The sequence below is a fragment of the Lemur catta genome, chromosome 13 (genome assembly GCF_020740605.2).
Source record: "Lemur catta isolate mLemCat1 chromosome 13, mLemCat1.pri, whole genome shotgun sequence".
Lineage (NCBI taxonomy): Eukaryota > Metazoa > Chordata > Mammalia > Primates > Lemuridae > Lemur > Lemur catta.
Genome location: NC_059140.1, coordinates 63,352,546 through 63,378,959, shown reverse-complemented (window position 1 = coordinate 63,378,959; position 26,414 = coordinate 63,352,546). Strand labels below are relative to the sequence as shown.

General features: G+C 41.4%; 1 protein-coding gene across 2 annotated transcripts in view; it reads left to right on the top strand.

The window, feature by feature from the left end:
• WDFY2 (WD repeat and FYVE domain containing 2) overlaps nucleotides 1–22,644 on the top strand; it is a 144,107-nt gene extending 121,463 nt beyond the window's left edge. For both annotated transcript variants that reach the window (XM_045567304.1, XM_045567305.1), the window contains 6 exons: nucleotides 2,820–2,946; nucleotides 13,571–13,676; nucleotides 18,468–18,569; nucleotides 19,392–19,522; nucleotides 21,242–21,350; nucleotides 22,401–22,644. In XM_045567304.1, coding sequence (XP_045423260.1) covers nucleotides 2,820–2,946; nucleotides 13,571–13,676; nucleotides 18,468–18,569; nucleotides 19,392–19,522; nucleotides 21,242–21,350; nucleotides 22,401–22,430 — 605 coding nt within the window. In that variant the 3' untranslated portion in view covers nucleotides 22,431–22,644. The remainder of the gene's footprint in view (nucleotides 1–2,819; nucleotides 2,947–13,570; nucleotides 13,677–18,467; nucleotides 18,570–19,391; nucleotides 19,523–21,241; nucleotides 21,351–22,400) is intronic.
• The last annotated feature ends 3,770 nt before the right edge of the window (nucleotides 22,645–26,414 follow it).

Genomic DNA, 26,414 nt, shown 5'->3' with positions numbered 1-26,414 from the left:
CTGTAGTTTACAATTGATAAGCCAACTTTCAGTAACCTCATTGTCAGGACATTGACATAGAGCTGGCATGAGACCCCAGAGGTGTTTGCCCCCTACCTCATCCCATCCTTTTTCATGTCTTGCTACTTTTCATTCCATCTTTCCTACTCTGAGCCCTGGGAGCTGATAAATATACCCTGACTTCTTTAACCGGGTTATCTATTTTCTCTTCCTAACTCTCTGTGTTACGGAGAACTCCCCTTCCCAGCCCCAGCCCCTAATGGCCTGATGTAAGTGGTAAAGCTAGAGATTGGTCTTGTTTCTAAAACCTTAATTGATGTATTGGTGGCTGGGATAGTATGGCAACAAGCTGGGCACTGTCTTAAGGCCGACTAAACAGCACCCTCACGGAGATTGTATAGATGAGGCCTCCTGTACTACGATCATAACTGATGTTTATTGAGTACTTCCCATGTGCTAGGCATTATTCTCTATGCTTATATATATTAACCCATTTAATCTCAACAATACTGTGGGTTAGGTTCTGTTATCATTCTGTTTTACAGATGAGACCTCTGAGACACAAAGACATTAAATAACTTGCCCAAGGTCACATACCTAATAAAGGCAGAGCTGGGCTTTGAGCCTAGATTCAGGTTCCAGAGCCTGTGCACTTATAATCCGTATCTTAACTTTTACTTCCTTCACCATAAACCATCCTCATCCCATGGTCACCAGCAAGGAAGGACAGAGGGTCTGCTTCTCATGGTGCAGTGTTTGTAGATGTGTACATGTATATTGACGAGGGAATCTAAAGGTATCTGTCACCTGTACATTGTAAGCCCTATTGCAGTATTTCCATATTGATTCTAACAGAATGAACAGCCCCTCCAATTAAGTGTTTTTAATTGAGTCAATTAAGCCTTTCTAATCACTCTTTTTATCAGTGCCCACCATTATTTAAATCTGACATGATGCTTTAAAGAACCTGAGCTACCTATTTTACATGTAGGGGAATTCATACATTTGTCACCTTTCTCTTATCTGTCCCCCTAATCACAGTGGCTTAACCAGTCATGCAAGAATATCTCAAGAGACTCTCCTTGAGCAAAGCATGCCCTGACCTAAAAGGGGCAAGTGGTAGAATAGTGACATCACTAGTCAGCCAGGAAAGAGATATCATATGCCTGTTTCGTCTGCTGAAAACAAGGCCAAGGGCATTCATTCACATTCTTACTCCTTCATTCAATCATTTGCCCGTGGTATTGGGTGGGTGCCTTCTGTGTGTAAACCAGGCAGAATTCTAGGTCCCAGGGATATTGTAGTGGACAAGCCACAGCTCTGGCCCTCCTAGAGCTTATATTCCTTTGGGACAATAGACAGTCAATCAAGTGAAACAAAACAGAATAAGGAGGAGAGCAATGAGCCTGCTCAAGGAAAGTGTCTCTAAGAAGGTGGCATTTAAGCAAGGATTTGCAAGAAATGGAGATAAAAGGATTTTTATGTTTCTATTCATCTGCTCCTTCATTCATTCAATAGACAATACTAGAACCTGTCCACTCCCTGCCCTGTGCTTGGCTGCTGCCGTGGAGTGGATGGTGGTGGCAGGGGCCAAAGGCTGGAGCTGCAGTGGGTAATAAACTGCATACGCACTGGGGGAAGTGATGTTTATTCTCACATGCACGGAGTGTAGACCAGTAGGGTGGGGTGCAGGTATAGGGAGAAGCTAGTGAGCATAATCCAGGGTAGTGGAGTTTTGATTTGGGGGGGTTTCTTCCCTTTTTTGCTCTTTAAAAAAAAAAAAAAAAATCTTCTTACCAAGCGGAGTCCTATGGAAAAGAGCATAAAGAAATCTTCTGATACAATTATCTGAGAGAGACTTCCCTAAGAGCCTTTAAAGTATAGCACCTCATTGTAACAAATTGATCATTTAAATAAGAAAAATGTCAGATTCTAACAAATGAAAAGCTATTTTATGTTCTTTTCAGACTATAATATTTTTTCAATAATGTAAAAAAAATGAGTATTTCTGACATTCTTAAGAATTTGTAGGCTTTGTGCTCATCTTGTATGGGAAAAAATTATTACTGTTTTCAGTACACCTCCAGGGGAGTCTACCGTGGAGGAAAATCTGTCATAATGTTTTGTAGCCACATCACTAGAGTCATCTAATGACCAGCGTCTGTGCTGTGCACTACAGCCCACAGAGTGGTCCTCTGTAATTGATTCAGATCTCACCACAGCTCTGGGAAGTAGGCAATGGCTGTGCGGACATTATCACTAGTGGTGATGGTCATAGTGGCTGTGGGATTGCCACAGTTCCCATTCTGCAGGTGAGGAAGCTGACACTTAAGAATGTAAGTGATTTTCCCGAATCTGTAAATTAAAATTCCCAAAGAGAAAAAATAATTTTAAATTCTGATATTGTAGCTTAATTATATCAGATATTCAATAGTGAAAAATCTAATGAAGCACTTGTCAGCTGTGTCAGGGTGGGAGGTGGGTAGCAGTTAAGAAAATACAGTTAATATTTCCAAACAGTACAATATTTTCCATTCTTCTTAGAAGGTCAATTAATTTTTTTTTTCATTTCCGTTTGGTCTTTATAGTAATTGATTTTATGGTACATTAAATTTTGGGGAAAAAATGCTTAAAAGGGGCGGGATTTTTATTCTTAGAGCCAATTTTTTCCCCTCTTGGGACTTATTTGTTTGTGCTTTTAACAAAAATTTATTGTATGCCAGGAACTGCACTAGATCCTGGCTCCTTTGCATTCACATCTCGCTGGAGAGTAACATTGTTACCCTGTGACTGATATCCGGCTGTGTCTGTCCTCTCAGGTGGGGTGACTGCTCTCTGCTGGGACCCAGTGCAGCGGGTGTTGTTCTCAGGCAGTTCAGATCACTCCGTCATCATGTGGGACATCGGAGGGAGAAAAGGAACAGCCATCGAGCTCCAAGGACACAAGTAAGGCTGCTTTCATAGAGAACTCTGAGAAAAGGTTCCTAACCGACAGCCAGAACAAAGGAGCGTGGCCCGGGCTCGGTGGCAGGATTTTAACATGGGAAGGAACATGCCAGGAACACAAAGATCAGCCACTTTGATTTATATCTGTACAAAAGTGGGTTTATATATTTATACTCCATTTTATTATACAGAAGATTCCAGAGTGCTTACAAAAACCATAAAATAAAATAATGGCAGCGAATAAATAAAAGATAAAAATTAGAACCAGGGAAAATACAAGAGTAAAAATTTGAGAGTAAGCAAAAGCTTGAAAATACAAGCCATGAAGGCCTACCAGATTTCTATAATTGAGTTCAAATGTGACTTCAAGCTTCCTGGCAGCCTGAGGGAAAGGGGAGAGGCAATATCCTTACACAGTACATTTTGTACTCCGGCGAATATTTATCGAGTACTTGCCTTGATTCCTATCAGGCTTGTCTTCCTTAAGGGATGGGTTTTAGGGGGCTGACAGGAAGAGCAGAGAAAGCCTTGTATTTCCTTGGAGCAGTTCTCAGACTTTGCTGGGCACTTCGGATTATTGAGGCATTTGTGAAGAGATTGCTGGGTCCCGTGTTGTAAGGTTCTGGTTGCTGGTCGGGAGCTGTGGGACTCTGGATTCTGGCAAGAAGCCCCCCAGGCATCTCTGCTGGTGACCCTCAGATCACACTCCGAGTCGCCCTACTGTGTGCTGCTGCCGTCCCTGGGGACAAAACTCAAGGTTTTCACAGAAAATATTATAATAGATCTGCTTTACAACTCTAGAACTAATCTGGATTGTTTTTTACATGTGAAGTTTTCAAAATGATATTAAGAGTGATCCCAGACATCATAAACAAATGTCTGTGATGCTCCCATGATCTAACTGGTTTTAAGCAACATTAGCTTTTCCTGTAAATCTGCCTGGAAACATTAGTTTCAAAATATTCTCCTAAATAGTTAAATCGAGTTTGACATTGTTGGATATGAGCTAATTAAATTTTAGAGGGCCTGTACACAATTATTTTAGTTTTAGAGTTTCATGTCAGAGAAGTAGCTGTTACACCCTTCTTTCTCACGTAGAGGACAGAATGGTTGTCCAGGGCCACTGCTGGCTTGGGGCGGGGGGCACTCAGACCTTGTCAGCAGCTTGCTAGAAGAATCATCCCCTTATGTTTGTCTCCATGACAAGGGGACTCTCATCCAGGTCCTGTAGAGGGAGTTCACATCACCCATGTAAGTGAAGAAGCAAAGAAGCCAAAACATAGTTCTGTTTAATAACAATTATTATCTAATCTGCAAGTGACTCCTGCCAACTCACTCTCTCAGAGAAATAAAATGCAGCTTTTGAATGAAGATCATAATATTTGCTGGACCCATTCAGTTTAGTTCCTAGCTAGTTTTATTTTTGCACAGTGGTTAATAAAGACCACAAGCAGTCTTGCACAATTTCATCCACAAGATGATAAACTGCACCAGCGCTCAACACCAGCATCACTGTGTGCGAAGGGCTCTTGACCCGCATGTAAAATGTGGTTCTGGGAAACATATACCAACAGTTTTTTAAGAAAGGAAAAGCTATGAAGTGTAGCTACAGTCTTTTAGTCCTAGAAAAATAAAACCTTAACCAGTAGGTCTTCCAGTTTAAGTACAGACTTGTCCTTGTAGAAAATGGAGCATACCCTATTGGCATCCGTGCTGATGGGGTCACGCCCTTGGAACTTGCACACGGAGGCAGCAGCTGAGATCGGGAGTCACCAGATGGAACTGGCTCTCCCTGGGAAGAGGGCAGCGGCCTTTACCTGGTGCTTTATTCAACCCAAGCTCAGCCATACATAACGTGAGCTCTATGATGGGCCCTGTCACCGTGTCTCAGCCTGAGAGCAGTTGCCCAGGATCACAGAGCTAGGAGACGTAAGCTTCCCCAGCATCAGTGCGTGGTGTCATCTGTTAGAGTGGCCTAGTGCCGGCGTGGGGGTAGAGAAGCCGCTGGAGCTGCTGGAAGATGCAGGATGAGTTTCACAAGGAAGGTACAGGAAGAAGGGGCAACAGGCAGCCGGCAGGAAGGGAGAAGTCATGGGGCCACTTTCACAGTGACCATTTTTCACCCTGAAATTCGGCCACTGGATTGGCTTAGTGATTCTTGTTTTTGTCAAAGAGCTTTTAAAACACACAGACTCGGTTTAATCTTACCATTACCCTATAAAAGGGAGAGGTCAGATATTTTTTGCATGAGAATTTTGAGGTACTGTCCTCAAAGACCCCACCTGGTAACTTAGGTCTCCAAACCTTATCTGAGTCTAGCAGAGAGCTCCTCAGAACCTTCTGTACATCCAGGGCTCTCTGCAAGGCACTGGGGATACAAACATGAATATCGAATGACACCTGGTCCCTATCATGCCCAGTGATGTTTTCTGTTTCTTTTCTGCTTGGGGCCTGCGTGCTGCTACGGTTCCTGGTTTTCCTCCTTCCACTGGGGTGACTAATGGTAGTCAGAGTTCCAGATCAGGGGCAGAACTGGTGAGCTGGGGAACTGGGCAGAGTAGACTGGCCTCCGCAGGGTGGGGAGACAACTTTTCCTTGGCATGGAAGTGTCCAGCCATCGTGTTGGGGGACAGCTCCACACGTCTTCTGTTCTAGGTTCTGCAGCTTCTCACCATCCTTCAGCAACAGAAAATACGACATTTTTATGACTCGTTTGATTTGGTATGAAAAAATGCCATCAAAACAGAGAAAGCTTTAGCACTAAAGAAATTGATTGATGTCAGTGAATGTTTTCAAGTCCAAAGGAAAAACAGCTAAGAAAGTACGCTTCTGTACAATGCTATCTGCATTTGAAGCGTTTCGTTTTTTTTATTTCTTGTAGCAACTGGAATGTGACTATGTGCTGTGCTAGCTCCGTGGGAGGAAAGGAAAAGAAAAGGTTCCGGTTTCAGGTACAGGTTATGTTTCCCAGTATCACTTACTAGTTGGTGGTTATTACAGAAACATAAACCTGGACATTTATTGTCTCGTGCCCAGCTGGTCATATCTAATAATGGTACTTGGCCTTTTTAGATCCTTTTTTATTCTCACATAATACCTATTATTTCATGACAAACTTTATGACCATTTTTAGAAATTTTTCTTTCTAATAGTATTTTCTTAGAGTCCTAACTTGATCTGAAGCACTGGTAAAGGTCTGTGCTGTCCCTCGTGTTGGGACCCTGTGCCAAGACTGGATTTAGCAGGTGTGTGAGGCTTGGTCAACAGCCATGACCTTTGACTCTCCTGGCCTGTGTGTTTGCTTTCTCGTTCCAAAATCCCAGCTCCTGATTTCTTTCTCAGTACTCTTACCGTGTGTAAGACTTTTGTTATAAGCATCCGCAAAGCCTTTGGATAAAGAAATGGGCTATATGTAAGTAAACAGACATTGGGAGAATTTGTGCTTTTCCCCTTATATCAAGTAAATTGCATTTCAAGTTATGAAAGGAGTAGAATTATTCTTGCCCTCAGCTTCTGGGTTTCAGGGAGGGAGCAAGGATCAATATAACTGAAGACTTCCCTGCCTATAAATCTGTGAGATTTAGGAGTGTTTCCCACTGTAGTACTGCGGAACTGTCTTTTTTATTTCTAACTATTTAGCTAAACACATAATAGATCAAAGTATTAGATGTTAGAGTTTTCATAGTGGGTAGACTCTTGTCAAAGACACAGGGGCTGTGTAGTGTGGTCCCTAGTGGGCAGGCCTGGGGCAGGCCAGACCGCATGAGGCCAGCCCTCTGAGGCAAGTCACTGCCCCTCTCTGATCCTCAGTTTTCTCATCTCTAAAATAAAGATAATATTAGAAAGAAAAATCCTCATGAGTTTTTCAAAAATATAAATGATGCAATGCATGTCAAATAATCAGCCGAGGAGTAAAGGCCTAGTAAATTGCAGTTGTTAAAATTATTCTTATAAATAAGAATTATAATCAAAAACCACCCTTTTGGATATGACTACTGTTTCTGTTTATCACATTTCCTGTGGAAATAGTGCTGCATGTGTCTAATTCCTCTATTCATATTTGTTCAACAAATGTTTACTATGCTCCAGCTACATACCAGACTTTGTATTAGGCTCATAGGACACAGTGTGAGTAAGAAAACAGCCCTGCCCTCGTGGAGCTGTGCTAGAAATGTGAAGTGGGTGAAGGTGGGACAGTTTGCCAGTCTCACTGGAAAGGGGGATACCTCCGTGGGGGGTGTCACTCTTGGCTTGGATGGTAGGAGATGAGGACATTCTCACAGTTCTCAGGATCAGGTTACCCAAAACAGAGAACAGCATGAACTAAAATACAGTGGTTCAGAAAATACTAGTGGACAGAGGGCGGGGCCTAATCGGAACTAGCCAAGAAATAGCAGAATGTCACTGGTGCTCAAACCAGTGCCCCCAGAGAGGGATCCCTGAGTTCAGCTTCAGACTGGCCAGGGTCCAAGGATCCCTGGGGAGGCAGATCCCTCTTAGGGTCCCTTTGGCATGGGATGACCCTAGGCTGTGTCACCAGGAGGCCTCATTTGTGTAGATTGCTCAGGGGCCTCCTCTGGTCCTTGGAGGTTTGGAAGACTTACGAATATAGGAGAGTGAGATCTCTGGTAGCAGATGCATGACTAATGTAGATGTTCATTAAATAACCTAGACTTTTCATCAAAGAAATGAAAGATGGTATACATCTAAGTCCCTGTACTTTTGGGGGATAGAAGGGGGTCTAAGTTGACCTTTGGGCAGTTGTTAGCCTGCATTTGAGAATCTGTTTCTTTAAAAAGGATAGAGCTTCTCTACCGTCTCCCTTAAGCATCAGACACAGGACCAGCGTCGTGGGCATGCGACCTGTGCAGTCATAGAAGGCTCCATTCTTAGAAGGGCCCCATGCGTGGTTTAATACTCTGCTGTCACCATCTTGTAATTCTCAATACATTTGTAACAAGGCACTCTGTATTTTCATTTTGCACTGGTCCCCTCCAGTTACATAGCTGGGCCTGACAGACATATGTTGCCACTAGGACTGGTGAGAAGGAAATGAGGTCATCCCATTGAGTGTAGTATTTATAGATGGCAGATCCTTGTGGCTGTGAAAAGTGGGGTTTTTGTGCACTTGTAAGAGCATTTGCAGTGCAGTTCGTGGAGCTCTCATCCATGAAATAATAACCAGTTTCGAAGTGCTTTCTAGTATAAATGCTACAGTAATGTCAGATGAAACATGGATGTAAGAAGGTATCTTTTCATTCTTTATAACCTTTAATCTGTGAACCTGGCACGTTCCCTCACCTAGTTTTTAACTGCAAGGTGGTGATGTTTTGAATCCTTAAATCAGGAAGTCCCTGAGCAGCTTTATTATCAAGATTGGAATCCAGCATTCATCACTGTGTCCCACTCTTCTGTGTTGGAATATTAACGGTACCGGAGTCCCATAAATTATGTATTTGTTGCCGAATGTTGCTGCCAGCTATGAATGGCAGAGCAGTTCCTTCTGAAGCTTATTTTGGTTTTACAAGATCATTGATGTATATCAAGATGCCTCAACAAATAAAATGTAGTTCAAATCAGCGGGTTACGAGTCTGTTCAACAAGATAGATTTTCCTTCTTGCCCTTGAGTGTAGGAATAGCAGCACTGCATGCTTTAGGTATGAAATAACAACCAGGAGAGAGTGAGAAAACAGTTGATTTTTTTTTAATGAATATATGTCAAAGGTTTTAGATTAGTCGTTAATTAATAAGGAAACCAGCAAGACGTTACAGCCAGTCCAAAGGAAAATCCAAACAGGAGACACATACGTAGACAAGGGAGAATGAAAATTTGTAAGCAGATGCACAGCTGCCTTCTCCCGTGGGCAGGGTGGGGTGTGGGGATGAGTTTGTTCCAGTGGACAAGACTTGTTTGTAATAATAACAGTTTTCTATAACTTACAGAGTTGTAAAATAGCTTAGGTAAAGATACAGAAAGCTGTATACCCCTATAGAATCAGATAAACCAGAAAGGTGTGTTAGACAACACCTAATATTTCACTGAAAATATACTCTTTTTGCCCATTTCAAATCTTTCACAATCTGCCCAACAGTTCTTCCTGCTTTCCTCCCTGTGATCATGATAATCTCAGTGATTATCCTTGATCGCAAAAAAAAGCTGGTCTCACAAGGTTTGGCCTAATTATTTACATTGGTACAATAAGAGTATTAAGTAACCATATAGGCGTTCTTGGGTTTGCTTTGCATACATATCTAGGGCTACATGGTATTCAACAACTGTGAAGCCCACAAAATTAATTTCTGTCTGGAAGTGTTTATAAGGAATCTCAGATTGAACTTTTCAAAGCCTCTGTTATTTGCTATCCCAAGGCTAGGAAACAAAGCCCAAGAAACTCTCTGCTATATTTCACAACTGCTGTACTTATAACCTTGGATGAATTCCTTGAGGTTTCCAGCATTTGCTAGGTTCCTAGCCTGGTACCTTCCTTACCTCCTGTAAGGCCAGGACTCTGCAAACCAGGCACTAGGCCAGTTTTTCTGGGAGGCCTTTGTAGGACTTGGCTCTGTGAGTTCTCAAAGTGGCCAGTCAGACCTGACTCAATGAGCATCATTCTCAAATATGACATTCCAGGTAAGTGCTTGGTTGTACAGTTGATTTGCACGGTTCCAGCGTGTGGCTAGATTCTCATTGAATCTGTGCAAACAACCATATTGCTGTGAAAATTAAGGAGACTCAGGAATGGTTTTTAAATTCAGGGCAATGAGAATTGAATATCATTTTTAAATGTTTTGATTTAGTTTATACAAGCAGAGTTTACTAAATTGTAGGTTAGAGATAGCTTAAAAAGTAAGAGAAAAGTCATCCTCATATATCCAGAAAATAGAACATTAAAACATCAACAGTATTCCAGACAAATAACCGGAATGAAATTTCCTTCTTCAGTCCATTCAGTCCTGTGAATGAACTGTAATTAATTTTGTTCTGATGGTTCTCGGTTTAGCAGTTCACGTTCTGAAGCCATCTGCATCCAGACTAAAAAGAGTCCAGAAATTGACTGGCACAGCTTAAAAATTATCTAAGCAGTGTTAGCTCTGCAGCCTGTGCCCAAGAGTCCATTCTTTGAAATATCAATATTTTAAAATACCTAGTACATACAGTCCCTTTCCATGAAACTCTGAGGCTGTCCTTTATTGAAGTCAGAAACTCTGCCTATAGCAGAGCCTCCAGGCAAGGATCAGAGTCATACAAAAATTATCTGTAGATTATGGAGATTTAGTGACTTAATGGTTAATTTGTCACTGTGATCAATAATATCAGAATGGGAGAGAATAACATTTTCTTTTGGGGTACCCTACATAACTATTTCCTAAGAGTTTTGATGAATATTTTCACTAAGGATAAAAATATAGGCAATAATGACATTGGCAAGTCTCCACAGTCTTCCAGTAAAACATACATCTGAAATATTTACATTAATAATATTTTCCTTAAACTGATTTAACCTAGGGAAGGCTCAGCATGTCTTCTGATCTAACAACTCTTCCCCTGCCACTCTGTAATCGTAACACATCTAACAAATGCAATTACTTACAGCATCTCTCTTTTTGTAAGGTGAAGGGACAAATCTTTATGGTTTTCCAGGACCTCTCTGGGAAATTGTAAAGAGAGTTTTAAGTGTAAAACACATCCTAAAAATTTTATTTTATTTTTTCAACATAGAGAGTTCAATTTGGAAAGACAAAACCAAAAGAATTGTCAGAAGAGTTTTAGGTCCTCGGGTAAGATAGCCACACAGGTGTTCAAGAAACATTTCTGGGTATCTATATAATCAAAGCAAGACAGCACTTTAAACATAGAAAATAACACAATTTTAAGGAATTTAGCTCTTTTCACAAGGGAGGACACTTTGTTCTTTTTTTTCCTTAAATAATCAAGGACATTAATCAAGTCAACATAAAGCACTGAAAATAATTCTGGTGAGACACAGAATCTCTGCTAACTAGGCAGGTTCCACAGAAGGTAAAGAACATCCTTTTTGCATTGTAGTCAAAGGCATTAATCAGTAGCTTAAGGAAGCAAGCCGTCAAATCTGAGGGAACTTGGCCAACACTGTAATGCATTTTATAGCTTTTTTTCAGACTCATGTACTTTAAGCCAAAGCAAATAAAATTCACTTTCCAAGTTTTGTCCTTCATTTCTCTCTTTCATATTCCAGAACAAATTGACACCTTAGGATTGCCTTTTTCACCCTTATTCTTTCAAAAATATACTGTGGGGTTTTCCAGCCACTACATGATGAGTGGTATCATAATAAATGCAGAAAAAGATGAGTATCCAGCTCTCCTATTAAGCCAGATGTTAGAAGATTGCAGAAATATTATTTTTATCTTATCAAAGTTTTTTTGTTTTGGAAAATATATTTTTCACAAAATATATGGGATTTATGTTAAAATGGAAGGGATTTATCATTTCTATTTTCAAATGACTCAATATTCTTAAAATTTCTCAGTTTTAATTTAAAATATAATAAATATCAGTAGTTATCACTTATTTAAACCAAAGCTCTTTGGTGTCCTCAATTAAGTTTTAAGAGTACAAAGGGATTTTGAGACCAAAGAATTCTAGAACCACTGTTTTAAGTCAAAACTACCATCTTTTTCTTTCAAAAACAGAAGTACATACACAGTTGTATTTCTTTTTCATTATTGCAAGTGGTGTAGTCTCAACCACCCATTTTAATTATAATAATTAACCAAGGTGCTAACTAACATTTCATAGAGAAAATTGGGAAAAGGTGTGATATGGACAATTGAGAGCTGCCACATGCAAGCATTTTGGCAGACTAGCAAAGCTCATGAACACATATTACTGAAATTTCCACTGCGACATACGTCACTTTTACATCTCCTAAAAGTAGCAAAAAATGAACTCATTCATTGACACAACCTAAAAGTATGGCTTCACTATAGCATATAAAAATAAGAAGCAAACATATATAAATTTAATATTATACTGTATAATCAAATATACAGTATTCTAACTTTCTTAGAAATTATCTAGTTATCTAACAATTACCTATCAATTAGCTCAAGTTAACATTAGTCTGTTTAAAGATACCTAAAGACCTTGGAAATTAACCTTTAAGTTGACATGCTGCAAAACGTAGCTACTGTTCACATAAAAGTTTGTCAGAATAATTATTCAATTTAATTGAACACAAATTTATATTTTCAGTAACCTGAAATATTATGTAGGGTAATATGAGCTTATTTGACCAGTTATCCTGAATAAATCTCGGAGAAATAACCCCACGTGAAATAAAATGTGTACTTGTTTTATACTTAACACTGATAACTCAGAAAATGATATAACTGCTTTTTAAAACCTATCCTACTAGTCTCATTTGCCAAATGAGATTTAATTTTATGAATTTGGAGTCTTAAAATGTTACTGAGTTCGTTAGCAGTTTCCATAAAAAGAATTTTTAATTTTAAGTCTAGTATATTTAAAATACCAGAGGTTCAATTTCCTTATTTTCTATGAATATAAAGAGTATTCAGTTTATATAAGCACTTGTTTATAAGCCAATCAGAGCAATTTTTTTTAATTTAAAAGGTACCATAATCTAATTTATTAACACCCTCTGGAAATAGGAAAGGATTCCATACACAACAAGAGGTAAAGGGCTTTCTGGATAATAGACATAGACACACAGAGCTTAATAGCTTTCATTTTACAACTTCAGCCATAGAAGTAAACACAGAAACACACAAAAAATCACCAGTCCAAATATCAAAGAACTGTTCTTCTTCCCAGTAGGCACAAAACTCTTAATTGATTTGAGCTCAAAATAGACAAACATACAAACAAAAATGACCAAGAAACCAGATACCCTGTTCTCTCTCCCCCAGCGGAGAATAGATCTCTATAATCCATTGTTAGCGATCACCAAATTGTCAGACCATAAAACTGAATTCTCCATCATTTTTGCCACCAAGAGGGAATAACCTGTCAGCCATGCATGAACTAGGAAGAAAAATAAGGCACAAAATCAGGAGAGAGGGAATAAAAGCCAGAGAAATAGAGAGTCAGTGAAATTCAAGTCTATTAATGCTTTGGGAGCCAAGAAAAGGCACGCGTGGGTTCAAGCCACCCGGGAGGGGCACACCTCAGGTGACGGCGTACCTGCCTCTGTCAGGAAAATCCACATGTCGATGGAGGGGCTCCAAAGCTCTTCAAGGATAATTTTTTAAAAAGTAAGATCATGACTCTTGAACAAATATAAGGTGAACATGTGCCACAAATCCACAAATTTTTATTATTTAAGGAAGGAGGGAACCAGTAAGAAGTTGCAACCAGTTCAACAATCAGCGTTTTCCTTAAGTGTTGGTAACTGGCAAAGACTACCTCTTCCTGGGGCCTGAGCATGTTAAAGGAGCGTTTAGGCTTATTTTAAATCTTGGATACTCTGCTGACCATTATTAGCATGTTGAAAATTCCGTCAGGTTTCTAAGATCTACACTTGGGGCTGAGGAGTGAGTGTACACATGGGCTGATTTTGCTGAGGTTTCTGCCATTAGGCGTTTCATTTGCTCTCCTGAAACCCTTGATTTCTTTCACAGTGACAAAGTGCAGGCCCTCTCCTATGCACAGCACACGCGGCAGCTCATCTCCTGTGGCGGTGACGGTGGGATTGTCGTCTGGAACATGGACGTGGAGAGGCAGGAGGTAGGTTGGGCCCTGTGGTTCTGGCTCCACCTCCCCTCCTGCTTATTTCTTATTTCTTTTATGATTAAGCCGTGAAATAAGACATGTAATGTCGGAGAATTAAGAATTATAGCATAAAAACAGTTTCTATTTCTTTTTACCCCTCACAAATTAGCATGCAACATTAATGTGATGGAGATTTCATAAGAATTTTGACTGAGACTAAGCTGTTTAGACTTTAAATCTGTTACACCAGTCACAGCAAAAGTACAGGTGACAAAAAGGAACCATCTATTTTCTGGCAATTAGCCGTTTGGTATAAAAGGCCCTACAAAACCAGAAAACTCATGTGCTTTATGCTATGGAGGGAAATGGTGGCTAAGATGAAGTAAGAATGTGTAGTTTGGCATTAATAGAGTTATTAGAAATAATTATTTTTGTGCTGCTTCTTGAATCACATTCTAAATAGTCTCCCAAATATAAATATATATTTGATCTTTTTTAAGCGCATAGTTAAATTTTTATACTTTTGTCTTTTTTAAGCACATATTTTAAATTCTTGTTTTATGAGTTTTCTTTTTGATCTTTGAGCATCTTAACAACGAGTACGTTTATTGAATATCTCTTTGACAGGTACTTTGAAGTTAACCATTTTACCATTACCCCAGAATTATTCTGGGTAGACTTTCCCTTTGACAGTATACATTCTTCTAATTTATTTCTTGCAGAATGCAAGAATTAGAAAAGCAACACTTTGAAAAGGCACCTTCTTTCCATGCCCTCACCCGAGTCTCATTTCAAGAGAGTGGTTGCTGTTACCTACAATATAATGCTGTTCAAATGCCAGTAATTAAATGCTTAGGAAGAGCTTTATTTGCTCAGACCGTGAATTCATGGGAGTTCTATTAGTAACTAATTAAAATAATCATTAGTGTTAGTAAGTGCGGAACTGTAGAATATTGCTTTTTAAAAAGTCCACTTGGCACCATCAACATAAAGGCAAGGGATGGGTGCAATGATCCCGTGGTTGTGCTAACCAGGCCCCAGTGGGACCAGTGATTGTGTCCTGGGTTGGGTTTTGCATGCTAGCCTGCTTTGAGTTAGGGACAGTCACACCTGGTCTGTCTTGGCTTCTTTCCAGGCCTAACTGACCAAACCAGGGAAAGGGAGGACAACCAGATTCTTTGCCCTCTGTGCAAATAGCCTCCACCCTTCATGGACAGAGGCCCACAGGAGGATAGCCATGTGGTTTCCAGAGATGAAACCAAGGGGTTGATGCATAGTTTTTGAGCATCTTGCTTAAATTCTGCCTTTGGACATGCAGCTATATGGGCACCTAATACTGTGGACTGATTTAAAATCTTGTTGAGTGAGTCAAAGCTCTAAGCAGTGGAGATGGTTCCATTCATTTTTTGCAAGTATCATATTTTATAAACATAAATCTCCCAAGATTTTTTTATTTTTTTGCAACTCAGTCTCTGTGGAGCTGCTTCCTGGTTATGACAAGTGCTGTGTGGTGCTCACCTTGGTAGGTCTGAGACATAATGAAGCAGTCCCTAACCTGAAGTACTGACAAACTTTCTGGAAGAAAAGCCATGTAGGAGAAAACTTCAGCATGCTATCAAATGGTATACATGGCAAAATTACAGTTGATGTAAGATAGAAACTAAGTGCTGGGTATTTTGGAAGGGATGTTATCATCGTGGCTAATGTTCTTAGCAAGGGTTTATGGAAGGACATGGTGCTGAAAATGGATAGAGTCTGGACGTGCTCTGGCAAAGCATTGTGGGCTTTGCAGGCCAAGAAACACCAAGAGCAAGGACAAGGTGAATGTGAAAGGTCGCACGCAGTGCATTAGTGCTCGTGAGCAGTTTAGACGCAGTCAGAGATGAGAAGATGGTGAGTATCTGAAAGATAAGGGCAGATGGTGGAAGACCCTGAGTGGCTGAATGCAGATTCTGTGACATCCTCTAAGTGAAACAAGTGTTTATGCAGTCAGTGAAATCCATTTTTTAAAACTTTTATCATTTTTAAGCATATATTATATATAATACATGTTCTCTGTAGAAAACTTACAAAACGCTCATTAGTAAATAGAAAACATGTCAATTGCTCATAATACCACCATCGAGAAATACCACCCTTAACATGTTGGCAAACATCCTTCCTTAGGTTTTTCTCTACATATACAAATGTAAGATTTTTTTTAACAAAAAAATGAAATCATACTACACATGCTGACTTATTTTTTTCCCCTTTCCTGGTCTTTACTCCCAATTCCCTCCTCATAGATACCCACTGTGATACATTTGATAGGTGTCTTAAACATGCCTGCTCCTTTGTGTTCAGTGTGTGTGTATGTTTTAAAGTTTCCATAAATGGTGTACTACAAGTCTGGTCTGTTTCAGCTTCTCCCATGGAACCCTCTTTGAGCTCTCCCCACCCTGCCACGTGTGTTTTGGGGTGCTCCTACATGGCATCCCATAGTATGTAGAAGTCCTATTTTATTTCTCTGTCCCCCAAGCAAAGGACACATAGATTGCCATGGACTCCCACACACAGCGTCCAGGTGACCTTCTCATACATGTCCCCTCACAGGCCTGTGTGAGACTCTCTCAGGGCTGTAGACCCAAGAGTGGGATTGATTGAAGGTGTATTCTTGATTTTGCTAAATAACCAAACAGCTGTACCCATTTATACTTCTAGAAGAGGACAGGGAGTTTCCTGATACCCCAGATCCTCAGCGATGGTTATTGTTACTCTTTCTGCTGCTGCCCTTTTGGAGACAGGGGTAAAATATTATCCCATTGTTACTGGCATTCTGTGCTTATCAGCAAATCTGAGCCTCTTCATATATGTTAGCCATTCAGGTTTCCCTGTCTATGAATTACATGTTCATGTCTTTTGTGTCTTCTGCCAATTTTTCAGTTGTTTTTTTGTCATTTCCTTATTGATTTGCAGGGGTTGTTTATATATTGTAGATGTTTGCAGGGGCTCTTTTTTAGTTATAGACTTCGTAAATATCTTCTAGTCTCTTAAATTTGTGTTGTATGTGCTGTTATATAACCTGTGTTTTTTCCTTTTTAGTTTATTATATATTGAGCATTTTCTATGTCTTTACACATTAATTTCTACTGCCTAATTTTAATGATAAAAAGCTGATATTTGAGAAATTATTCCATAAGCAAACATTAATACTGCACCCTCCATTCTCCAAGGAGCGGCATATTAATATGTTTTTTACCATGGGAAGTAGATTGCTAATTCAGATTTTTCGGGCCACTAGAAGTTCTTGGTTAACCCAATCTGATGATATACTATAAGCATCACTTGACTTATTTGTTTAACTAGTGAGTTTTTGGTTTGGGGGTTTTTCTCTTTTTGTAAATCTTCCTGATTTTCTTGCATCATAAATGTTCTGAAAAATCATAGCATACTAAGTCTTTTAGGGATAAAATTTTCTTTAGATCAGTACTTTATTTTATTAAATCTGTCTTTGAACTAAATAGGGCATGAAAATTACGAAGTAAATCAAGGCTTACTTCTTTGGTTTTAAAGAAATAAATAGTCATGGTGGCACGCGCCTGTAGTCCCAGATAGTTGGGAGGCTGAGGCAAGAGGATTGCTTGAGCCCAGAAATTCAAGGTTACAGTGAGCTATGATTGTGCCACTGCACTCCAGCCTGGGTGACACAGTGAGACCCTGACTCTAAAAATAAATTAAATAAATAAATAAAGAATAGACCTCTTAAAATGTCACCTTTTTACTTTTTTTTTTTAATGTGTAATTTTTGCTTCATTTCTGCCTGAAGGTAGAAGAGGCTAAATCCCAAAATCTGTTCCATAGCAGGTATTCCTCATAAAAGGATTACATCAACAGGAAAAGGACTTCCCGAGCCTTTGCTGTCCTCCTATCCACTGTGACTCTCTAGAGGGATTGGGCTGTGTTTACCATGTTTCTCAAACTTGTTTGATGTCAAGCCTCCTTTATAATAAGTGTCCTATGAATCAAATGTTCCCTGGAATTCCTTTTGGTCAACCATGGAGTTGGATGTATTTTTCAAGAGTGAACAGAGCCAGAATACTGTGTGACTCATGAAGCAAGGAGCAGAGCCTCAAACCCTGTGAAGCCCTGCCAGGAGGGGACAGTGAACAAGTCCCTGAGTGTTTACTGTAGTCAAGTTGTATCGCTCCAACACAGGTGACTGTGTGTGTGTAATGTGCACAATCATTAGATTGATATCCTTGTACACAATAGATATCTTTGTACACAATCAGAGTAATAAAACTGCACACAATCAGAGACTGTGAGATAGAATGCTCTGTCCTCAACATGACTGTCAAGACCCACCCCTCTGGCCTAGCCCTCGTTCCCCTGTCTGCATGCCAGCCATCGCCTCCTCCCACCCATCCCGGGTCTCAGCTGTCCTACCGTTTGTCAGAGAACCCCAACCTGGGTCGAAGCCTCCTGCCATACCTCTGCCACAGATAGCACTCTGTGCTTCTCCTTCTTAGGCCTTTGCGCGCTTGTACTTATTTAAATAATTATTATTAATACTAATCATATTTTCATGTCTGGTCTTCCCTGGTAAGTTACAAGCTCCATGATGGTAGAGATTCTTTTTATTCACTGCTTAATCCCATCCCCAGGGCCTGAAGAGTAATAGGCATTCAGTAAATATTTTTTGAATGATTGAGAAATCACACCTCTACTTCTTATAAACACATCCTGATTCTGTAAGTTTCACCAAGGTCAGTGGTTCCATTGTCCTCACTGCTTCTCACTGTGACCCGTTCTACTTTATTTGACAAGACCCCTGAATGGCTGGACAGTGATTCCTGCCAAAAGTGTGACCAGCCTTTCTTCTGGAACTTCAAGCAAATGTGGGACAGTAAGAAAATTGGCCTAAGGCAGGTGAGTGATACGGATGCTCCATCAAAATGTAATTGTGTGGAAACAACCATGTGATCTTGGAAGAAATAGCATCTCTGGGCGGGAGTCATGGTGGGGTAAATTATTATCCTGTGGTTGCGTGTGAGCACACATGAATTTATTCCCTTTGTCTACTGTAGCTCGTTCCTTCTAGGTTCAGTTTCTGCAGTGATTTGTTCCCAATAAGTAGCTAAGGGGTATGATTTTAGAATTCTAGTGGCATCTATTGAAATACACCTTAAAATTAGAGGTGTCATGCATAGCCAAACCATGAAATTATATAAGTGGTATTTATTTCTCCTTAATTATTTTACTTTCCCTCCTTCTGATTTCGTTTTAATTATTTATGTCTACTTATAATACAGCATTTTCAATCTAATTCCATGGTTCGAGTTGTTCTTCCCCAGGGAAATCAAATGTTAGGTCACCTGGGTTGAGCATGGCCAAAGTGTAGTCCTTGGATTGACTCTGGTTTTATCCAGGTTCTCCTTCACCCAGCGGCATCACCCCTAAGATGGCACTTCTGCAGTGCACCCAGCCTTAAGGCCACCTGGCTGCTGGGTGGTTCCTCTGGAAAAGACCGAGAGTGGGGAGGTGGCACAGTCACAGGTGTTCCCGACAGCCCTCGTTCTGAATAACAGGGCCCCAGACGAGAGACACGTGCTGTGTTCCTTTCCGCTTTCTGGGACACGCTCGCTCAGCATCTTCCCCTGCTGGCCCTGCCAGAGTCTGCCGGGAGGGGGTGAGGCGGGAGGGGGTGAGGCGCAGGGGCCACAGTGTCTGTTTTCTCCGCCCCCCCACCAGCACCACTGCCGCAAGTGCGGGAAGGCCGTGTGCGGCAAGTGCAGCTCCAAGCGCTCCTCTATCCCTCTGATGGGCTTCGAGTTTGAAGTGCGGGTCTGTGACAGCTGCCACGAGGCCATCACGGATGAAGAGTAAGTTCCAGCACCGCACACCGCTCCAAGTTAAGGAGAGGATCTAATCTGAGAGCTGCGCCCGCGCTCCCGCCGTGGCTCAGATTGTTCTCGTTCCTGCTGGGTTAGAGCATAGGTCATGGCAAGTGGGAAAAGCCTGCCTTTGCCACCAAGAGATTTGTGTTATCTTGCGAGGTGTAAGAGAAAATATGCTCAGAGAATTCATCTCTGCTCTTCCCAACCCCAGAGATATGTGCCTTTGAAATAGATGCTCTCGGCGCAAACCCTTCTGTCTGCTCATTTACTTGAGAATTGCCCAGGAGTGCAGGACCCCAGTGTTTACTTTCTGGTCCAAGGAGTTGGATCAGCCTTCAGGTTCTAGAGGTTTCATTTTCTGGGAAGAGCTAAGCCGCTTTACCTAAAAGAGACAGACATTCCCAGTTGCCCAACCACTGATGAGGCTGATTAGACCTGCCCAGTAGCCTAGGGCCTTAGCTTACTGCGCCTCGTGTACTTTGGAGGGTGGGACAAATCTGTGTCATCTCTTTATGTTGGGTGATTGAAAGCTGCCCCCAGCAGAATATTCTGCAACAAGTTTCCCTTTTAGTGAGTTATAGGAGCATCACCTAGGTAATTTGTCTCCCGAATCCTCCCAGCACCTTGCATTACAGTAAAATCATTTTAAGTATTCTTATTTTTCCATATGAAATATAAATTAAGATGCCCTTGTGTAAGTAAGCATTTACGTTCATTGATTATTTTCCACTCATCATACATGATGAAATTAATAAGAGAGTTCTTTTCATTGAATTAGCGAACTGCAAAGAGACCTTAGAGATATTCTAGTTTAATTCTTCATTTTATAGATAAAGACACACATACAGGGAGTCTAAGGGAATTGCAAATTAAGCCTAAATCTTTAATTCAAAAAATTTAAAGTGACCATTTTTAGTATACTAAAGATCTGTCCTACAGATTTAGAAGAAAACCATCTTCAGAGAGCCCCCTGCAGCCTAGTGGGACCGCTTGAAGCATTATGAGAGAGCATCAACCCCTTAGCTATGTCCCTGTCCCCTTCCCACTGCACTGTATCTTCGCCTCTTCTTGGTGGAAGCGCTTGCATTGCCCGCAGAGCACCTCAGCAGTTGACAAGCCTTCTTACTAAAACAAAACCACATGGATTGAAAAATGCAAAGCAAATAATGATGTTTGTTTCTGTTTCGTTTTGCTTGCTAAAGCTTTAGAATACTACAGAAACTGAGTCTGCAGTTCCACCACTGAAGGAAGGATGTGGATGGCCTTCCAATTAGAGTAACAATTAGTAGTATCTTAGGCATTTTATCAAGCATACCTTTTTTTAATAATTAAATAGGCAAAGATAGACTATTTTACTGGCAAGTCCTTCTGAGCTGAAACTTAGCAAAAGCACTGTGGTTTTTAAAAGTCCTCTCAAAAGCACAGTTAAGAGATTTTCACAGACTCCATTAGAGCAACACATTCTCCAGAAGGACTTTTAGAGATTTCATGACTTTTCCATTTTGGAGACTTTAAGAATCCTTTTACTTTTTTATTTTTTTAATCATGACAGGTCACCAGGGAATAAAGCTAGATCTGAGGAGCGTTTCTCACACTGAAGCAGTTTTAGCCACTAGGCTAAAAATTAGAACATAATGTCATCCTAGATCTCCTCCATTCATGTCACCACCTTTCACTCTTGGAAACTTTCTTTGCTTCTTCCAGACGTGCACCCACGGCTACTTTCCATGACAGTAAACATAACATTGTGCATGTGCATTTTGATGCAACCAGAGGCTGGTTACTGACTTCTGGAACTGACAAGGTTATTAAGGTAAGACATCATCTTATTAAAAAGCCTTTTTATCTTTGGCAGGCACCAAGAACATGTGAGGCACTGCTGAAAAGGTTATCCTTGGAGGTGAGCATTTTGGGGAACCTATTATTTAATACATGCGCGGCTTCATGCCAGGCACTGGCTCTATACAAAGAAATAAGACATGGCTCCAGCCTGCAAGGAATGGATAGTCTACTTGGGACATACTCTTAAAAAAAAAAAATAATAGTAATAGGTCACATGTGCAGCAGCCAAAAGGGTAACACAGATGAGAATTCTCTTAGAAGTTCAGCAGCAGGAGATGGTGCTGGTGGAGAAGGCTTCACGAGGGAGGTGGGATTGAGCTGAGCATGGATGAAGGGCAGGACTCGAATAAGCCAACAGGTAGTAAACAAGACATTTTCCCAGTGAGATCAATTAATCCAAAAGCATTCATCCCGGGCCTCTCTGAGGACTGTGGTAGACCACACAGATTCAGTGCCACGGCAGTGCCCCAGGACAGAAGGGACCACAAGAAACAGAGAGGCACAAGCTTGCCCAACATACCGAGCTCTGCCTTCCTGACCCAGTCTGGTCCTGTCCTTAGAGACAGCAGCAGGATGAGGTGGTTAAAGTAACCCACTTTGGAATCCACCAGACCTCTGTGGCTTTGAGCAAGTTTAAACTCTGGGAGCCTCAGTTTTTTTATTTTTGAAAATTAGACATCCTGTAGAATTATTTGGAAGATGAAATGAGAAGATATGGAAAGGACACAGCACATGCTTAGTGTCTGATTAATGTAAGCTCCCTTCCCCCTTAAATGGATCTAATCTGCCTTTATACTCTTAGCCGGATCAAAATTTCAAGCTGCCATTGTCATGTTTTTGAGCTTTATGTTGACCTTTCTGATGAAAAATATATCTTATAGATTTGGGAATCATGTTAGTGTAGCATGCAGTTGCATGTTAAATGAGAAGAGAAATTCCCTTGAAGAATTCAATTATAAGGACTGTTTATCCTCCACATGTGACTTTCAGTTCACTCTGTATCTTCGTTTCCTCTTTACAGTTGTGGGATATGACCCCAGTGGTGTCATGATGACCCTCGCGGGACTCAGCAAGATAGCATTTACTAAGGAAACGGTTCTACTCCGAATCATGACTGGAGAGGAAATGCAGACCAGCGAGAAGAGAGAAACTAAAGACCCTGGATGGATTTGCAGACGACGAACACAGTGGTGGCCTCGTGAGTGAACACTTGCCAAGAGGACTCTTCAACCTGTTCATACGATATAAAAGAAGATATTTTTTTAGCAAATGGTTTATACATTCTGGCTGTGCTACATTGTTTTGAGTATATTGAAAAATCTGTGTGGAGTGTTTAGTTTTTATATTTTTCAACACTCTAGCTTACTCGTTGCTTTGTGTGTCCGAGAAATGAGGGAAGTACATATTCAGGGTACTTTGGTAGTTTCCATGTTTTCTTCACTTCAGTGTGTGTCACGTGGCCAGCATCTCTTTCTTCTCTTCTCCCTGCATCTACCTGCACCTTCTCTGCTTTTCTCCGGAGTATATATGTTTTTACGCTATTTATTCTCAGCGCTTCTGTTTTCATGTCCTCTTCAGTGGAGAGATTTGGAAAACCACGTGTGTGGCTTCACCAACTGACTTCTTGAATCACCTGAAGAATGATCTGTGTGCGATGTCTGACTCGTTCATGTTCTTACTGAGAAATAACCTTGTGTTTCTGCCTCAGTTTCCTCTGGCTTTCCCACATTGAAAAAAAAATGCCGTGAGAAAGCCACTCCTGAGCCACCATCCTCACAGAAGGAGATTGTTGTAACTCAGAGCTTCAACTCTCAGTGCCTGGATAGTTTAGAATTCAGTTGGAGCCTCCTGAGCCTTTTACCTTTTAGTTTTTTTGACACAGCTCTCCCTCCCTCATAACATTAAAAACAAACAACACGCACACACAAAACCCTACGTGCTTCAGAAATAAGCATCTTTAAGATGTGTTTTTTTGTGTGACATCATCTCTAAACTTGAACATGCAAGATTGTAATCCTGCTCTATTCCTCGCCTTCTGTATTTTCTATCCCTTTAAAAACTAGATATTTAAACATCCGTATCTTAATGTATTGCATCAGAACACTTTGCACACTTTCATGCTAAAACTCTGTGTGATCCGAGACAGAAAGGTACTGAATCCTACAGCCCCTGCTGCTTTCCTGTTGGGAACGTAAAGGAGGACTTCAGAAAATGAACCTGAAGAATGCTTATTTCTGAGAGAATCCAGCCAAACTTGATAAAATGGAATATTCTTGTGTGTAGTGACTCAACTCAGGATATCGAAGTCCTTTTTAAAAATCGTATTTTCACCTGTAAAAATAGAGTTAAAATTAGCGGCAAGCCTGCGCCAGGTGCCTGCCCCGTCCTAAGCACTTTAAATGGACCCCCTCATTCCATCCTCACCTGCCAGGTTCAGCCAGGGCCCCCCAGTCCCTGAGGGTCACCAGGTTGAATAAAGCCTTGCAGCTACACAGGCCAATTGCTCGCCCTTCCCGGTCCAAGCCCTACCTCCACAGTATCTTGTTCACTTCCGATGTGACAGTTTTTTGGTGGTATATTTGGGTGAAAATTGAAATCCTCCCTGTTATTTTTCCTCTTTTCCTGGAATTCAATTTTATTCCCTCACCATCATTCATTGCTTTTCTAACTGGGGGAAGTAGGACAAGCCATCCTCCAATACCACCCCTAACAGCAAGCAAGCGTGCTTCCTGGGGACGGTTCTGCTGCCCCAGCTCGGGGAGGCAGGGCCAGTACGTGCATCCTGTGCAGCCGTCACCTGTGACATCAGACCCGATCGGCCTATGTGACCAGAGCTCTGAGGAAGCACGCATGCACGCACACGCACACACGGGCACTGTAACCACTTGTCGCTTGCTGCCTTTGCCTATGCCACCCTTGCTTGCCTCGGTCAAAACTCTTCTCACTACTGTGAGTCTTTTCTTTATGATTATTCTATGAGAGAGCTTTAAAAAGGGAATTAAATTTAAAATATCCAAATATCTATTTTGTAGTTTATTCCTAGAACCTGCAGCCACTTACTAAGCTCTACGTAGTAGAGGACTGTGTGGAAATGAGTAGTAGAAATGAATCTCTGCTCTCCCTACGTGAGCTTGGGAGCTCAGCCTGTATACAAGAGGGAAACACAGTGTTAGGGTGGTGGAGGCCCCGGCGCCCTGGAGCAAGGCTTGCGTGGGTTCTGAGTTGGGGCTAGGTGAGTTCAGATCTCGTTCAGGAAGCCAACTGCCCCTGTTAGATCACACGTGTCCACAGTCATCGCTCCAGCTTGTCACCTGCTGCTCCAGCCTTCTCCCTCCCAGCGTTGCTGTAGCCCAGCCACAGGGCCGCTCAGAGGGTGAAACCACTTGCCACCTCATTGGTGATGAGAATCACGATGGAAAACCACAGATATGTCAAGCTATTCACTGCTCTGCCCTTTCCTTTCTCCTGATCTGTGTGGGTGCTTGAATTTGGTAAAAAGAGTTTAGCAAACCAACTGTATGTGTTTATAATACTGTGAATTCGTAAGTTTTGCATTAAGTGTCTCCACCATTTTTGTAACTCAAGAAATAATGTGCTGATGTTGGGTGTCTTCCAAGCATTTTATGGAAGTGGAGCCTCCATTCCTTGGGAGTAGAAGCTGGCACCAACTCCTGGCTTTTCTCCTGTCTAGGTGAACCGTCGTAGTTCTTGTTTTAGCCTATTGGATTTGCACTTTACATATATTTTTGCTTTAGAACTTAAACATCCAGCAGCTCTGGCAAATAATGCCTAAGACGGCTATGTTGGGAAAGTAGCAAAACTGCATGTGTCGTACGCGGAGCTGTTCTCTGGTAGGAGAAAGCCAGTCACATGCTCTTGGTCGCTCCAGAGGAATGACGATTACTGGAGCCTTGAGCTGCCTGGGCCTGTTTGCACAGTAGCAAAAATGGTTTGAGATTAAGTACTTGGAATCTCGTGTCATTTTACGTGAGGTCCATCAACCGTAATGTATTTCTCATTTGTTTGAATTATTCAAAGAATCATAAAATCACAAAACTGGAAGGGATCGTCAGACATCCAGAGTGTTCCAAGTAGAAAACAGTAGTCATATTGGGCAGTTAGATATAGCTGAGGCGTAAACAGGAGAATCTAAAAGAATGTTCCAGGAACAGCTGGTTTTTAACATTATGTGGTAGTGGCGTGGGGGAAGAGTGACTTCCAGCGCTGTGAGACGGGAGCTCTCTGAAAGCAGGTTTTCCTCGTGGTAAGTGCATCTGGCACTTCTTTTGGCCCCAGCCCTGTAGTTATGAGGGGGTGGGTGCTGTGCACGGAGGTAATTATTGCAATTCTTCGTCCACAGAAACTTCTTCCTACACACTTCTTCACAAACCACCCCAGTGGCAAAATGCAAGTGGCAGTCCAGGGCACTGGAAATGCACCACACCCTGTCCGTCTAGGGCTGGTGTGGGATGAGCCAGGCTCTGGGCCGACAGCATTTGCCCGTATGCAACATCACCTTTCCATCTTCTGACTTGTTTTATTTGTTCGTTTGTTTGAGACAGGGTGTTGCTCTGTTGTCCAGGAAGGAGTGCGGTGGCACAATCATAGCTCACTGCAGCCTTGAACTCCTGGGCCCAAGCCATCTTCCTGCCTCAGCTTGCCAAGTAGCTGGGACTACAGGGGCACACCACCATGCCTGGCCTGTTTTTTAAATTTTTTTGTAGAGACAGGGGAGACAGGGTCTCACTATGGTGCCCAGGCTGGTCACAAACTCCTCATCTCAAGACATCCTCCCCGCCTTGGCCTCCCAAAGTGCTGGGATCACAGATGTGAGCCACCGTGCCTGGCCTGAGAGTCGTTTTTTAAAAGTAAAATTTATTTTTGCTTGACACAAGTCAATTCTTAAGGCCCAAATTTTGGTTTTTATGCAATAGGGTAGCTCTAAGCTATGCATCACAGTTCCTGGACATAAATATTCATTAGATGAGATTCCTTTGGTTATGCCTTTTCACAGTAGTTTGATTGTATATATGTA